General features: G+C 42.8%; 1 protein-coding gene across 1 annotated transcript; it reads right to left on the bottom strand.

Moving 5' to 3' along the window:
• Window positions 1-405: 405 nt before the first annotated feature.
• On the bottom strand, window positions 406-16,083 carry frg1 (FRG1 protein). Its single transcript, NM_001146417.1, is given in 9 exon segments — window positions 406-603; window positions 1,039-1,149; window positions 2,612-2,703; window positions 2,921-3,025; window positions 3,301-3,415; window positions 3,720-3,777; window positions 15,444-15,566; window positions 15,680-15,747; window positions 15,959-16,083. Coding segments are annotated over 9 exon segments (768 nt in total). The 5' UTR covers window positions 16,018-16,083; the 3' UTR covers window positions 406-566.
• Between the last annotated feature and the right edge of the window lie 908 nt (window positions 16,084-16,991).

Below are 16,991 nucleotides of genomic sequence, written 5' to 3'. Positions count from 1 at the left end.
ACATCCTGAAATGTATGTAGATATCTTTGTTAGAAAGAATAATATATTTCCCTTGATGTAGTGATGCTGAAAGCAAAAAATGGCTCAACTTACCCCACTCTCCCTACAGTATTGCCTAATACACAAACATCAATGGACTGTCCCAAACATCTAACTGATCTACTGATCTGCAGTTTTTTAGGGCAAAACAAAGATAGTGATGGTAGGCATGTTAGCAATGATTTACAGGAAAATTGGTCACTGGGTAATCTCTCGAATACAATCCAGTTCACCATAACCACTACTGCTGTTCATTATCTGAGATATGACACATAAGGAAACTCAGTAAAACAAGCTATTCAGTCTTCTGAGGAGCCAGCTAGGGAAGGGGTTTAGGGATTGAAATTACACAATAATCGCAGTTTTACTTTCTCTCAACCAAATAAAATGTATTCATGAAAAAAAGTTCCATCAAATCAGATTCATCAATGCCAGTCAAACAAATCAAACTAATAAAAAAAAGAGCCTTTTTGATTTTAACATAAGAAATTCAAAGACGAGTGGACAATCCATAAACTGTTGTATCTTCACTTGCAGTATCGGTCTGCTTTCATCTTGGCTCTCCTGTGGACAAACAAAAAAAGTCACAAGTGGTTATTTTTAGTCCTTACATCACCACTATCCACCAGACAATGTAATTAGCTATCATTTGACAAATCAGCTTGTTGAATCACATGTTGAATTGAAACAGGTTTGCGCAAATAGGTTTAGAGTATGTTGGCAGTTTGACCAGTTATGTGACAGACTCCTGCTATTAAAATGGCCATCAGTAGGAGTCATGTCAACAGTAATTTGGACCAGTTCCAGAGCGATTTCTTGGCAAGGAAGTTTGTGTTGATCATTAAAACCAATTTGTTTGCGGTTGTTTCCTTTGGGGCAGCTACCTCCACTGAAATCAAATTTTCACTTAGTCATGTATTGATGTCAATGGGAGACTGAATGAAAATTAGACTTAAGTGGAAGTTTAGGATTTGCCTAATGTGAAGATGTTTTTCCCACCTGTCTAACAGCTCTTCGTGGAACTTCCCGTCTTTCCGGGCCATCTTCAGTGTGATGCTGTCCTCCTCGTTCACCCTCAGCCGCCTGTCCTGGAAACTCTGGAACTTCTTTCTGTAATATCAGAAATCCGTGTTCAGTGAGACATTTCACATGATAAGACATGGAAGGACCAGTCACACGCCACTATCAAACACAAAGAATAACATCCCTGAACAAAAATCTAATCACAGGTGTAGTGAAATGCTTATGTTCCTAGCTCTGACAGTGCTGTAATACCTAACAATACAAAACAAAAAAAACATGCAAATCCCCAAAATAAAATAATTAAGAAATATTAGAAAGAGCAATGTCAGAGTCCGGAATATAAATAACGATGCACTCTGGGGCATAAACCTGACTACTGTTATCAATGACAAATGTGTATAGAGCAACTTAAACTCGCAAGTACCGTGCCATTTCCATTGAAGTAAACAGTCCTGATAGTAGATACATACAGAGTGCAATAGGCCCTCTAGCAGTGGTTACAGTCTGTCAGTGGTTTATGATTCACGGGCAGCGCTCTGTTCACGCAACACGCTCTGGGATGCTAAGCACTATATCACGATGACGTGCTCAAGGGCAGCCATTATCAGCACGTCAACATGATGAGTCCATTTCCCCCGTGTTTTTTCCTCCTCTAAAATAAAAAACGATGGAGAGAGGGGGAAGATAAAAAAATGGAACACGAAGTTAAGGTGGGAAGAGGAGAAACGGAACACAATGACAGCCTTGTTCACGCTTAGCCCTCAGAACTTAATGGGCTGCCGCGGGCCGTAAAAGCGGCAGCGGTGGTTCCGTTCTCGTTCCCATTTCCATCCCCGCAGCGTTGGCCCATCAATCGGCCTTTTAAGGGAGCGGGATTGATGAGGTGGTGCCTCTACGCTCCCCCCATCAGCACCCTCCTCCTCCTTGTGCATCCGGGCCTGTGAATTAGTTGTCAAAATCTCGCAGAAGCAGAGTGGAAGGTTGTCGGATGAAAATGGGGGGAAATCACTGTCTGTCTACGGAATGTCACAGTGTTCAACCCCTCCACCTTCCTGGCTGTCTTTTCTACATAAAATGCCCCCCCCCCCACTGTGAGAATTGGTAGGTGAAGTTTAAAGGAAAAATCCACCCCAAAACTATTAGTCCATTGTTGATATAGTCCCAATATGTTTTGCATGTCAACAATCAAGTTTAAGATATAGAACTTTCAAAATACAGATATGCAGCCAGTATGAACAATTTCGGTATAATTGCAGTACTGCACAGTAATTTAGGATAACAGTCCACTGTTGATCCTTGTTGGGCATATCTGACAAAAAGGTCTGTCTTAAAGTTATTCATAAACGCATAAAACATTGTCGTGATATAGGGCAGGCCATGGCATTTCCGATACCTTTACCATTACTTATGTTCATTTGGACAAGATCAGCCGTACAACAGGGGTTTACAACCTCTAGACTAGAGAGCATGGAATCACAGCCTTGTATGATTGCCGCTGCAAATGTTGCTGCCACTGTGAGTGTGACTTAGGTAGACAGACAGTACATACACATAGTTGAGCTCGCAGTTCTTCACGTTGCCCCTGTCCTCGTCGGCAATGTCGTCGTTTCGCTTGACCTCCCTCTCCGCGCATGACCGGATCTGTTCATCATCATCATCGAGAGAGAGAGAGAGAGGCAGAAGGAGAGAGGGGAAAACACAAAACAGTTGCGTGTTGAATAGCAATATCTTGACCCCCCCTAATGTTCAGAGACATTTAGTTTTTTCATTCCGTCACCAACTCACACTGCCCATAGTCATTTCTATAGTATAGATGGGGGGGGGGTTATTCGGCGACCTTGTGAAATATATACATCACCTTCACCATCTCGTCGTCCCCCGCCAACTTGCTCTTGGCCTCAATGTCCCCACTTTCACTGTAAGAGATGAAACAGCTATTTGCTGCCATGAGAGCCATTTTTCCCTGGAACGGGGGAAAGAGAAAATAAAATAAAATGGAAGACAAACAGAAATGAAATTAAGAGATTATTTGACAGATGAGTTTCACCTCACGAGGTAAAAGCTCAATTATATGCAGAGAGCGTCAAGCTTTCACTCCGATATGCATCAACAAAGCAACAAGCTGTGAGGAAAACGAGGCTTATCTATATTTAGGGTTACTATGCAACAAGTTCTATATGAAATGGCATTATATCACAGTCTATGACAATTTTTTTGATTAACAGTTGCTTCACTCACGTCCTGGAAAACAGGCTCCCACTGTTCGCGGGAGCCAATGGCGTCGGAACGCCCCACCACGACCCCCTCCGAGGTGATCCCTAGATACTTCCCATAGCCAGACTTTAGGGCTACCCTAGGGAGAAAAACACAGGAGAACAAAATTCATTCCTGGATACTGGCAGGTTGATATGAGTGTCTAAAAACTTTTCCAAAGACTATTCAAAGATAAAGACCATTTGAACAACAGAAGTGATGCTCCTTTATAAATGTTCTCATTTAAATCCAATTTTGTCTTTATAAAATTGTAAACCTGCAGAGACTGTAATTGTTCTTCCAAAGTCTATTATAACTCACCAGGGGACACTTTCTATTCAGATTTGGAGAGAAGAAGTCAACATAAAATGTGCGTAGGTGATATTTACTCCTTTCATACGCACCTAGAGTCTGACAGCTTGATGGCAGTGAACTGCTCCGGGGGGTCTGGCCCTTCATCATCTGGAAAATATCAAAGAAAACATTTCCCTTTTAAGAATCACGAAACCCTGATTGATATTCTAATCGGAGCAGTTTCACTTTTTTATTTTCCTCATTTTTATCCGAGAGGAGCTTTGGTTTTGGTTTAATGAGGATTAAAACAAGATGACTCTATTATCACTTCAAACATTTGGGAGCTTGGCTCTGCCGACTTAACATTCAGAGTGTCGAAACGTTGGGCACGATTAGCATTTCTCACATTCTCTCGCCAGGTTTGTGATCTTGAGGAAGAAAAATACGTCTGTTTCAGTGGTGCCCAATACAATGCATTTGATCTGACGTATTAACGTACAATAACGATGTGTCATTCTGAAAAACAGTCCATTTGCATCATTTCCTCTACCCTTGAGACGTACTGACGTAGAGCCTTCATGTTTTACTAATGCTTCATGGTCCTTAACAACACACAACCCCGGGCTACACGATGTTGCTGCTGTGTGCTATCGATCGCCTACACCCACCCTGCTCTCTGAAACCCAGACCTCAAATCTTGCGTAATTGCATCAGATGCTCGATTAGGTTCTGGGGGGGAGATGTATGAGAACAGATACTATAAGACTAGAGAAATCTCCACCCCCTTAAAAAATAGAAACTCTCAGCTAAAGGCTCCACCCCTTCAGAAAATGTTCCACTTGAAATCATTGCCCCAATTTAAGCACCACCCTAAACGAGGTGACACCCTGTGGCGATCGGCCACGGGAGTGTTTCGGTTACTCTCAACTTATCATTTGATTGGTCAATGGTGGTTGGTTTTGGGTTGAAAGGTTACACCTTCAGATGTTATAAATGGAATGAAATGCCTTTGTTCTCTCTCTTATCCTGTATCCAGTCCATGGAGGAAGGTTGCATGATCAATTCTCCTTTCCTAGACTTCTAGGTCTCTGGCTTAGTAAGCCTTTCTTTGTTCACGCGTTGTCCTGCAAGTTAAACTTAGAATCTATATGCTTGGAAAATATTGCCTAATGCTTGCTTGCATATATTCATTATCTTTATGGAGTCAGATGAACATTTTAATAGGCTAATTGCTTAGTCGCATGTGATGTACACTGTATATTCACATAATACATATTATCTATCTATCTATATACACTGCTCAAAAAAATAAAGGGAACACTTAAACAACACAATGTAACTCCAAGTCAATCACACTTCTGTGAAATCAAACTGTCCACTTAGGAAGCAACACTGATTGACAATAAATTTCACATGCTGTTGTGCAAATGGAATAGACAACAGGTGGAAATTATAGGCAATTAGCAAGACACCCCCAATAAAGGAGTGGTTCTGCAGGTGGGGACCACAGACCACTTCTCAGTTCCTATGCTTCCTGGCTGATGTTTTGGTCACTTTTGAATGCTGGCGATGCTTTCACTCTAGTGGTAGCATGAGACGGAGTCTACAACCCACACAAGTGGCTCAGGTAGTGCAGCTCATCCAGGATGGCACATCAATGCGAGCTGTGGCAAGAAGGTTTGCTGTGTCTGTCAGCGTAATGTCCAGAGCATGGAGGCGTTACCAGGAGACAGGCCAGTACATCAGGAGACGTGGAGGAGGCCGTAGGAGGGCAACAACCCAGCAGCAGGACCGCTACCTCCGCCTTTGTGCAAGGAGGAGCAGGAGAAGCACTGCCAGAGCCCTGCAAAATGACCTCCAGCAGGCCACAAATGTGCATGTGTCTGCTCAAACGGTCAGAAACAGACTCTATGAGGGTGGTATGAGGGCCCGACGTCCACAGGTGGGGGTTGTGCTTACACCAAGATTGGCAAATTCGCCACTGGCGCCCTGTGCTCTTCACAGATGAAAGCAGGTTCAGACTGAGCACGTGATAGAGTCTGGAGACGCCGTGGAGAACATTCTGCTGCCTGCAACATCCTCCAGCATGACCGGTTTGGCGGTGGGTCAGTCATGGTGTGGGGTGGCATTTCTTTGGGGGGCCTCACAGCCCTCCATGTGCTCGCCTGACTGCCATTAGGTACCGAGATGAGATCCTCAGACCCCTTGTGAGACCATATGCTGGTGCGGTTGGCCCTGGGTTCCTCCTAATGCAAGACAATGCTAGACCTCCTGTGGCTGGAGTGTGTCAGCAGTTCCTGCAAGAGGAAAGCATTGATGCTATGGACTGCGTTCCGGCCCGCTCCCCTGACAATTGAGCACATCTGGGACATCATGTCTCGCTCCATCCACCAATGCCACGTTGCACCACAGACTGTCCAGGAGTTGGCGGATGCTTTAGTCCAGGTCTGGGAGGAGATCCCTCAGGAGACCATCCACCACCTCATCAGGAGCATGCCGAGGCATTGTAGGGAGGTCATACAGGCACGTGGAGGCCACACACACTACCGAGCCTCATTTTGACTTGTTTTAAGGACATTACATAAAAGTTGGATCAGCCTGTAGTGTGGTTTTCCACTTGAATTTTGAGTGTGACTCCAAATCCAGACCTCCATGGGTTGATAAATTGAATTTCCATTGATTATTTTTGTGTGATTTTGTTGTCAGCACATTCAACCATGTAAAGAAAAAAGTATTTAATAAGATTATTTCATTCATTCAGATCTAGGATATGTTGTTTAAGTGTTCCCTTTATTTTTTTGAGCGGTATATATATATATATATATATATATAAATAATATATATATAATATATATATAATATATATTTAATATATATAATATATATATATATATATATATATAATATATATATTATATATATATATAATATATATATATATATATATATATATAATATATATATATATATAATATATATATATATATATATCTGCCCATTATAGCTTCATGCCCTAGTGTCCTTTCCTTTCTCCTCAGTGATGGATAAAAGTTGTGGATGGATTTCTACTTCTGCTTTGTGCTGCCAAATCAGGGGCCATTGATGAAAGGAAGCTAGTTAATCATACCGAGAAACACACTCCGTAAGGATCACAGGTTCTCACATCTTTAGGGAAAGTTAAGGGGGGGGAGTGTGTCAATTTCAAGGACAGACTGATGCAAATGTAAATTGGGAAACCACACCTCTGTGTCCACAGAGGTGTGAGGGCATTCACAACGTCTCCTGCATCCAGTGACTAAGCATCTTGAGGGCTTTGCTCAGCTTGGGACGGCTAAACTATTCTAGACGGGTTTCCTTCTTACTGAAAATCCCATAAAAGTGCAGAAACATCATTTCTCTCTCTCTGTCCCTGTAACTCCATTTCTCTTTCATCTCATTTAAATGAGCCTGCCTCCCAAGTTAGAGCCTCACCAAGGGAATAGGAATAGTTCACGTTTTATTCTCCTGGCCGTTTTCCCTCTTTCTCCCTCTTCAATGAAAAACCGTGAGTTGAATCCCAGGTCTGGGTTTCTGTCTTTGGAGGGTGGATGGGTTTTATTGAACATTTCTCAAAACATGTCTCGCTTTAGGGCAGATCATTTTTGCCTGGAAACTCCCATTTAGTCTAGCTTGGCTAGTTAGGTTAGGTGTTCCACCCCCAAGTCGAGGCCTTTTCGCTGAGGCTCAGGGGCTGGTGTAATGGGGCTCTGGCTTGCTAGTCAGTGGGGCTAACGGTGGGGAGACGAAGCATATCGTCTGTGAGCCTGGATTCAAAGATGTGATTCCAGCACACGTTGGCAATGTCCCTATAACTTGTCATGCACACCAACTTGGAACGGTAAACATACAATCAAAATGAAATGGTTGGTGCCAATCTTTCCCGTTCATTTTAGATTGTGGACTACAGTTTTCACCTTAAACTACCCAGTGGGTCCGGATACTATCTATTGTGGACCCTAGACACAATACCACTTGGTGGTATGAAAACGTGACCAATTTAAATGTTGTGCTGCAAAACTATGCATTTAAGAGGCAAGGAATCGCAATAACATTAGGTCAATGATACTCATTTGGATCTTGATATCCATAAACCATGAGACAAGAGAGCTCTTTGCCTGTTACCTTGTTGCATTCTAACCCATCACAGAGCTGTGCAAGACATTTCCTCCAAATATTTCATTGTCTTCCTGCCTCTGCAAGTGGATGGGCACCATAAATTGTAGCTAGCACCGGATTCATATTGATGATATCCAATAACGTGCTTGAGAGGACAAAGAAATAGATTAATGCCTGGTGTGTGTGTGTGTGTGTGTGTGTGTGGAGGAGCAATTCCAGCTTCCTCGCTAAACCATTACCCGGCAAGCTGTGCAGAAATGAATGTCCTAATAGCTTCTGGAACAACATAGTAGTTCAGTTCACCCTTTCATTTTCCGTGTCCACTCTCTCAGAGTGTGATTTCAAATTGATTTAGAATGAAACGCCACTAAATTCTATACCGTTTAGGACAAAATTGGTTTAGATTTCAAAACGCTTGGTACCACACGCAGGCAGCCATCGAATGCGGCGGTCATCGAAAAAGCAAGAAAATAAAGTTGGAAGAAACAATTAGCGAACCCCCCCCCCCAATCTCCACAAATGAATGACACAAAAAATTCCCTGACACTTTGCTAGGCTAATGGAACGTGACGTCTATTACGGCTCTTTGGTTTCCTCGCTTCGTATTGGAATAGAATGGAACATGAAAATCATGGGGGAGATTTTCTTCCATTCTCTTCTGGGATTCATTAATTCCAGACGGTTACCAGCTCCATTTGCTCTGTCTATAATGCCGGATTACAGAATCCAACACAGACACAAAAAAGTGTATTTACATTTTTTGGTGATATCAAATTGGTAGTTACAGTCTTGTCCCATCACTGCAACTCCCATACGGACTCGGGAGAGAAGGCCATGCATCCTCTGAAACACGACCCCGGCAAGCCGCACTGCTCACTTAACACGGAAGTCAGCCGCACCAATGTGTAGGAGGAAACACTGTACAGCTGGCAACCAAAGTCAGCATGCATGTGCCCGGCCGCCACAAGTCGCTAGAGTGCGATGGGACAAGGACATCCCAGGCGGCCAAACCCTCCCTTAACCCAGACGACGCTGGGCCAATTGTGCGCTGCCTCATGAGTCTCCCGGTCGCGGTCGGCTGCGACACAGCCCGGGATCAAACCCGGATCTGTAGACCGCTGCGCCACTCGGGAGGCCCCGATGCAGACAATTCAAGTAAATGCAAGTGACATGCTGGGCTGGCTTGCATTTCAAAAACGACTTTATAAGAGGGAACAATCAACAGGATCACTTTAGATTTTTCTCTCTCTCCATTTCAATCTTGTTAGTTTGAATTGCAAAGTGAAATCATTTAAGAATTTACAGCCATTTTAGAGTTACTCATTCTGACAACTTGACAAACAACGTGTGCTCAATCTACCAGTTGCGCGACCATACCTTACAATAACCATCACTTATAATCATCATACATTATGATTATCATAAGTAAATCAAGTTCCAATTGAAACTACGACCCCATGAGTTTCTTCTGAGACGCGAAGATGCCTTTAGTTTAGTGGGCCAACCTGTTTTGAGTTGTGCAGACCACCCAAGTTGGTAACATTGGTGCAAGTCACTTGAATCACAGTTGATTTCAGCAGCTGAGCTGCTAGGGATGCTACAGAGATGAGGGGATTCAAGAAGTGTTTTGGTGATAGCTTGCCAAACTACCCTCTCAAAGCTCCTGCAACATCTGGCTGACATTTAACTGTGTCTGTGGTTACTAGCCTGGCTCCACATCTACACCAGCGGAAGAAGGCAGAGGGTGATGATGAATGGCACATTCAGCCCCTGGTCAGAGGCCACTTCTGGTGTGCCACAAGAGGGCGTCGTCTCACCATATCCGTTTATCCTTCACATGTCCAACCGAAAAGTTCAGTGACACTGGGTATGCTGATGATGTAGGGCTGTCCCGAGCCATATACAACTAACCAGCATCCAGGAGGACACTTCCATGGGCTTGGAGGCAAAAGCAGCTGGATGATGGGGCCACATCCAACAACATGCTCCTGAATGGGAAAAAGTCTGGAAATTCAGATATGTTATTCTAGAGACCATCCACAACCCGCACCACTAATCCTAGAAGGACAGGAAGTACCAGTGGTAACAACAACTAAGTATCTTGGTTTTCATCAAGACTCTAACCTCAGTGGTGACACACATGTGGAGCAGTCAGTGAGGAAGGCCTCAAAATGCCTGCACTTTGTGAATGGTCATGCCAGAAATGGCCTACCCACTGAAGATCTGGTCACAGTCTATACTATACTGCTTAGACCTTGTCTGGAATACGGTGGAGTGATGTTAGTTGGATGCAGTAAAAAGCAGCAGGCCCAACTAGACAGGGTGCAGAGGGCCTTGAGGGCCATCTCCAGAATTTCTGGTAAATTTCCGGAAGTTAAGCCCGGGAATTTTGCTTGAATTCATCAAAAAAGTTAGCTTATAACAGTGAATGTTTTTTGTGGGATACACATGAGGCAATTCTAGGTCTTGTGGCATATTTTGGTTAAACTATCCCCAATTCAACGGAATTGCAACCCTCTGCATGAACAGTGCATTCTTCCATCACATGTGCAGCTGATTCTCAAGATCTTGCACACTAATGAGATGCTATTGAGCCCACACTACTACACTGTCTGAGCCAAGGACTACATGCTTTCGTGTAAGTTTGGATTACAATACTGGTTGGGGTGAATATATTTTATATGACATACATGATTTTTTGTAACTAGTAAATAGTAGCCTACAGCAAAGTGTGTTTAAATCATTTCTAACTTGTTAACAATTTCTGCTAGTTAGTTTTTGCTACCATGTGGGTTTTAGCTTGCTTGAGCCTGCTAACTAAGGAGTGTTAATACACCTGTTTCCATACATGTTTCATTTAAAAAAAATATCTTACAAAGAAGTTGTTTAATCTAACTGCTTAACTATTTATCTGTACATGGAATTTTATTTTATTTTTTACAATTTCTTTCTAATCTTTACAGGAAAATGTCACTGGCACTATCTGATGTGTGGAGACATTTCACTGCAGCTAATGTAGAAGGAAAAGCTGTGTACATTTGAAAATACTGTGCCACATCATATGTGAAGAATGCAACAAAGATGCAGAACCATCTGGCCAAGTGCATAAAGTTCCCTCAGCGCTCACAACAAGCAACTTCTGACAAAAGTCCCTCTACTTCTATTCGAGGTGAAAATGATGAATCAGACACCTTATCGATATTAACAGCTCATGGTCCTCCTGGAATTATAAGTTTTTTTGACTCAATAGAGAAACGTAGTCAGAGAAATGCTGAGGAATGTCTTGCTCGAGCTGTGTATGCAACTGGTTCACCTCTGATGCTCACAGGCAATGTGTATTGAAGAGATTTTTGAATGTTCTTCGCCCAGCATACACCCCTCCAACCAGACATGCTTTATCTACTAATTTGCTGGATACAGAGTTCAACAGAGTTCAAGTGAAGGTCAAGCAAATCATAGATAAAGCAGACTTTATTGCAATCATCTCTGATGGTGGTGGTCGAATGGTGGTCGAATGTTTGTGGGCAAGGAATAATTAACTATATCATCTCCACCCCTCAACCAGTATTCTACAAGAGCACAGACACAAGGGACAACAGATAAACCGGTCTCTACATTGCAGAAGGCAGTCATCAATGACTTTGGACAACAGAAGGTATTTGCACTGGTGACAGACAATGCTGCGAACATGAAAGCTGCTTGGTCTAAAGTGGAGGAGTCCTACCCTCACATCACACCCATTGACTGTGCTGCTCATGTATTGAATCTGCTCCTCAAGGACATTATGGCACTGAAAACAATGAACACACTCTACAAGAGAGTCAAGGAAATGGTTAGGTATGTGAAGGGTCATCAAGTTATAGCAGCAATCTACCTCACCAAGCAAAGTGAGAAGAATAAGAGCACCACATTGAAGCTGCCCAGCAACACCCGTTGGGGTGGGGTTGTCATCATGTTTGGCAGTATGCAGGAGCGGAAGGAGTCTCTCCAAGAAATTACCATATCACAGTCTGCCGATATGGACAGCCCCATCAAGAGGATCCCCCCTGGATGATGTATTTTGGGAGAGAGTGGTAAGCAGCCTGGAACCTATAGCAGTAGCCATTGCACAGATTTAGAGAGACAATGCCATCCTGTCTGATGTTCAGACTCTGCTTGCAGATGTAAGAGAAGAAATCCATACTGCCATGCCCACTTCACTGTTGCTCCAAGCAGAGGAAACGGCATTTCTGAAATACATCAAAAAGTGTGAACACTTCTGCCTAAAGCCCATACAGTGGGGGAAAAAAGTATTTGATCCCCTGCTGATTTTGTACGTTTGCCCACTGATAAAGAAAGGATCAGTCTATCATTTTAATGGTAGGTTTATTTGAACAGTGAGAGACAGAATAACAACAAAAATATCCCGAAAACGCATGTCAAAAATGTTATAAATTGATTTGGCTCCCAGGTGTCTTTTATACAGGTAACGAGCTGAGATTAGGAGCACACTCTTAAAGGGAGTGCTCCTAACCGCAGCTTGTTACCTGTTAAAAAGACACCTGTCCACAGAAGCAATCAATCAATCAGATTCCAAACTCTCCACCATGGCCAAGACCAAAGAGCTCTCCAAGGATGTCAGGGTAAAGATTGTAGACCTACACAAGGCTGGAATGGGCTACAAGACCATCGCCAAGCAGCTTGGTGAGAAGGTGACAAGATTTGGTGCGATTATTCGCAAATGGAAGAAACACAAAAGAACTGTCAATATCCCTCGGCCTGGGGCTCCATGCAAGATCTCACCTCCTGGGGTTGCAATGATCATGAGAACGGTGAGGAATCAGCCCAGAACTACACGGGAGGATCTTGTCAATGATCTCAAGGCAGCTGGGACCATAGTCACCAAGAAAACAATTGGTAACACACTACACCGTGAAGGACTGAAATCCTGCAGCGCCCGCAAGGTCCCCCTGTTCAAGAATACATATACATGCCGTCTGAAGTTTGCCAATGAACATCTGAATGATTCAGAGGACAACTGGTGAAAGTGTTGTGGTCAGATGAGACCAAAATGGAGCTCTTTGGCATCAACTCAACTCGCCGTGTTTGGAGGAGGAGGAATGCTGCCTATGACCCCAAGAACACCATCTCCACCGTCAAACATGGAGGTGGAAACATTATGCTTTGGGGGTGTTTTTCTGCTAAGGGGCCAGGACAACTTCACCACATCAAAGGGACGATGGACAGGGCCATGTACCGTCAAATCTTAGGTGAGAACATCCTTCCCTCAGCCAGGGCATTGAAAATGGGTCGTGGATGGGTATTCCAGCATGACAATGACCCAAAACACACGGCTAAGGCAACAAAGGAGTGGCTCAAGAAGAAGCACATTAAGGTCCTGGAGTGGCCTAGCCAGTCTCCAGACCTTAATACCATAGAAAATCTGTGGAGGGAGCTGAAGGTTTGAGTTGCCAAACGTCAGCCTCGAAACCTTAATGACTTGGAGAAGATCTGCAAAGAGGAGTGGGACAAAATCCCTCCTGAGATGTGTCCAAACCTGGTGGCCAACTACAAGAAACGTCTGACCTCTGTGATTGCCAACAAGGGTTTTGCCACCAAGTACTAAGTCATGTTTTGCAGAGGGGTCAAATACTTATTTCCCTCATTAAAATGCAACTAATATTCAAACATTTTTGACATGTGTTTTTCTGGATTTTTTTGTTGTTATTCTGTCTCTCACTGTTCAAATAAACCTACCATTAAAATTATAGACTGATCATTTCTTTGTAAGTAGGCAAACGTACAAAATCAGCAGGGGATCAAATACTTTTTTCCCCCACTGTACATGCCGCAGCGTACATGTTGGACCCCAAGTATGCTGGCAAGAGCATCCTGTCTGGTGCAGAGATGAACAAGCCATATGGTGTCATCACTACCATGTCTCGCCACCTTGGGCTGAATGAGGGCAAGGTTTTTGGCAGTCTGGCGAAGTATACTTCCAAGCAAGGGCTTTGGGATGGAGATGCAATATGGCAGTCGTGCCAACATATCTCATCAGCCACCTGGTGGAAGGGACTTTGTGGAGCTGAGGCTCTTACCCGTTGCCTTCATCATCCTCCAAATCAGAGCACAACTGGTCCTTGTTTGGGAACTCACACACCAAAGCACACAACAGGCTGACCAATACAAAGGTTGAAAAATCGGTGGCCACCCAGGCAAATTTGAGGCTTTTTGAGCCTGACAACGAGCCATCCTCAACAAGGTTGGAAAATGACAGTGAAGATGAGGCCTCAGTCTGATGTTCAAGAGGTGGATATTAAGGAGGTCCAGGGAGAAGACATGGAAGCCTGAGAGGAAGACAACCAAAGCTTTAGTTTCTAGACTATCATTTTACAGATGTATGTTGAAAACGTTTTTGGGAGATGCGATGGATCATTGGGGATCATTCAATATTCCCTTTCTTCTGTTGTTCAATGAAACCATCCCATGTAAAGAGTCAAATCCTTTAATTCAAGTTCAATTCGTAACTAAGTAGTTTTTTTTATTATTTCTATTGGAATGATTTCAAATTATATGTCTACTTATGATAAGGTAAAAGGTTTATGTTTCTGTCTCCATATGATATGGTAAATATATCCAATGCAAAAAACATCTACATTTAAATGGTATTAATTTGCATATATATTTTCGTTAATTCCCATACATTCCCATATATTCCTGTTAATTCCCACCTCTGAATATTCCTCAAAATGTGCAACCCTACTCAGTACTCATGTCTTGTGATGAGTAACCCTGCCCCAAATATTTGTGTTAGGGGTAAATCCATTTAAACAAAACTTTCAATAACATGTTTGTTCATGGAAACATTTGTCAGAAAGTTACTTTTTGGACCTGAATGCCAAAACATTCAGGAGATAAGGGTCCTCAAAGTTGACACATTTTGCACATCCCACCATACCATGAGACATCCATGTCTTCATCACTGGAAAAGATAAACAGTTGAGTTTGATATAATTTAAAAGCTGTCAAACAGTGCTGTCAAACTATTACAAAAAGTAACTTTCTGAGCACTTCTACAAAGGGCAAATATGTATGGAAGGTTTACTTCCAATGAAAAAGGGGTGCTGTCAAAAAGTGATTGAATTCAAAAGGACTTACCCTTAGGGGGCTTATGCACAATTCAAGACCTATTTGATACCTGTGGTTTGCAATCTCTTCCAGTGTTTGTCTCATAACAGTCTTAAACAGTAATCTGTATCTAAACAAATCAAAAGTTCCACTACGTTCAACCTCCCTCCCGGTAACAGGTGGAGCAGGAGAGTGAGAGCTGTAACAGGGACTCAACCCCTAGCTCATGCGGTGCAGAGGTGAAAGCCTAACGGACTGTACCACAAAAGCCTCTGGGTTGAGGCAGTTACAATGCTCCCATACGCCACTTACTTAAGCATAACATTTTGATCATCATCATCATCATCATTCAAAATGAACCCTATCGACTCAATGATGCAACAAATGGCAAAATGTCTCTCGAACACTTCCCCCTGTCCAATCAAGTCGCATCATGCATAAATGACAAAACACATGACACCCTATATTATTGTGCACTACGTTTGACCAGAGCTCTACGTGACTTGGATGAGAAGTAGCCTACTACAAAGGAAATAGGTACATTTAGCTAAAGATAGTCTCACTTTTCTTACCTTGATGTGGTGCACCAACTGTGAACAGACCAGTATCCAGGGCATGGATGTAGGAATTAGCCTGCATCTCTATTGCAACCGTTCCTGAAATCTCCCCAAAGCCACTGATACACCACCATCCATCTAGAAAGCAGAAAAAACATGATTGTTTTCTACTTTGTGGAGTATCATAAGAACCCTTTTCAACTAGCTAACTACGTAGCTAGCTAGCTGCCAAGAATGACCAGCAAACATACCAACAATATCCGGTTTATCTTGTGCATCGTCCCTTTTTCTTTTCTTATCCTTGTGCTTCTTCTTCTTTCTACAAGACAATTGCGGATCAACATTAGCAAGGTCAAATTAGAAATTGGGGAAAAGGAAAATAGCAAACAGTTAGCTAGCTAACATTAGTCAGTAGCTAACTGCCTGGTCAGTCGATGAACGATAGCTAGCTAGATAGCATTATTAGCCAGCTCGATTCGCCATCTTCTACACAAACAAATATTGAATTCGATGTTGAGGAATAAACTCACCCCTTGTTTTGTCCTTTCAAAACAAGTTTTGTTATTTTCACTTTTGAATAGTCAGCCATATCTTCAGATTATGGGAAACTAGCTAGCTAACAACATAAACAAACGAACGAAAACAACATGCGAGTACGGTGGCTGTCGAGGTAAAAACAAATATCAGTTACCAAACGAGCGACATCCATTCTTTGGAGAATATATTAACATTGTATGTTTTCAGAAAATACATTGAATGATGTGTTCTGATTCAGAATATTGCCTTTTTTGTTTTGCAGCATTTTTTTTGTTCAATGTAAAAGTTGATGTGTTACTAATTATGTGTTACTAAGTGTGACAGAGAGTCGTACACGCTCTATATAAGCTCACAGTAATTTGTTGGGTAAAGTAAACCACCAACGTTTCTTCTGGGTTACTATGGTCATTGGTTGCACTAATTGCACTGTTTGTCTACATAACCTGGTTCAAGCATTCATGACATTACCCTGAAGAAGGCACAGTGATGCCAAAACGTTTGTGGTTTAACCATTACATTACTGGGAGATTATATAGAGGGTTTGTGACTCCGTTTATTTTCTAAAGCCTACAGTTTACTCGCTGTTACAGTAGTCAGCACCTCTACTAACATATTTGGGTGTGCAACAGCTCATGCTTTTCACTAGACTAAGTGTGCCAGAGAATCACACGCACAAACATACACAGACACGCACGTGCACTTAAACTTGCACACACTCACAATATCACCCCAACTCCACACACATCCATCCATGCCGTAGTCAAGGAGCAGCTTAAGTGGCCATGTTTAGAGTCTCTGCACAGTCTCACGTAGAGTGTGTCTCTGTAAACTACCTGAGTCCAGGCCAAGGCTGGCAGTGAGTGTGAGGGAAATTGACTGTCTGTCTCTTGGCTCAGAGGGGTACTGGAGTTTGGCTTTTCTCTCAATAGACTGTGTGTCTGCTGTCTCTGACCAGCAAATTACTGTAAATTACTACCCAGACGTTGGTTCTGTTTTTTCATTCAGCAAGACTCCTGGAGGGGCTGA

This window comes from Salmo salar, chromosome ssa04 (genome assembly GCF_905237065.1).
Source record: "Salmo salar chromosome ssa04, Ssal_v3.1, whole genome shotgun sequence".
In the NCBI taxonomy this organism is placed as follows: Eukaryota; Metazoa; Chordata; class Actinopteri; order Salmoniformes; family Salmonidae; genus Salmo; species Salmo salar.
The sequence above is the reverse complement of the archived record's forward strand: the minus strand, read 5'-3'. Positions and strand labels throughout refer to the sequence as shown.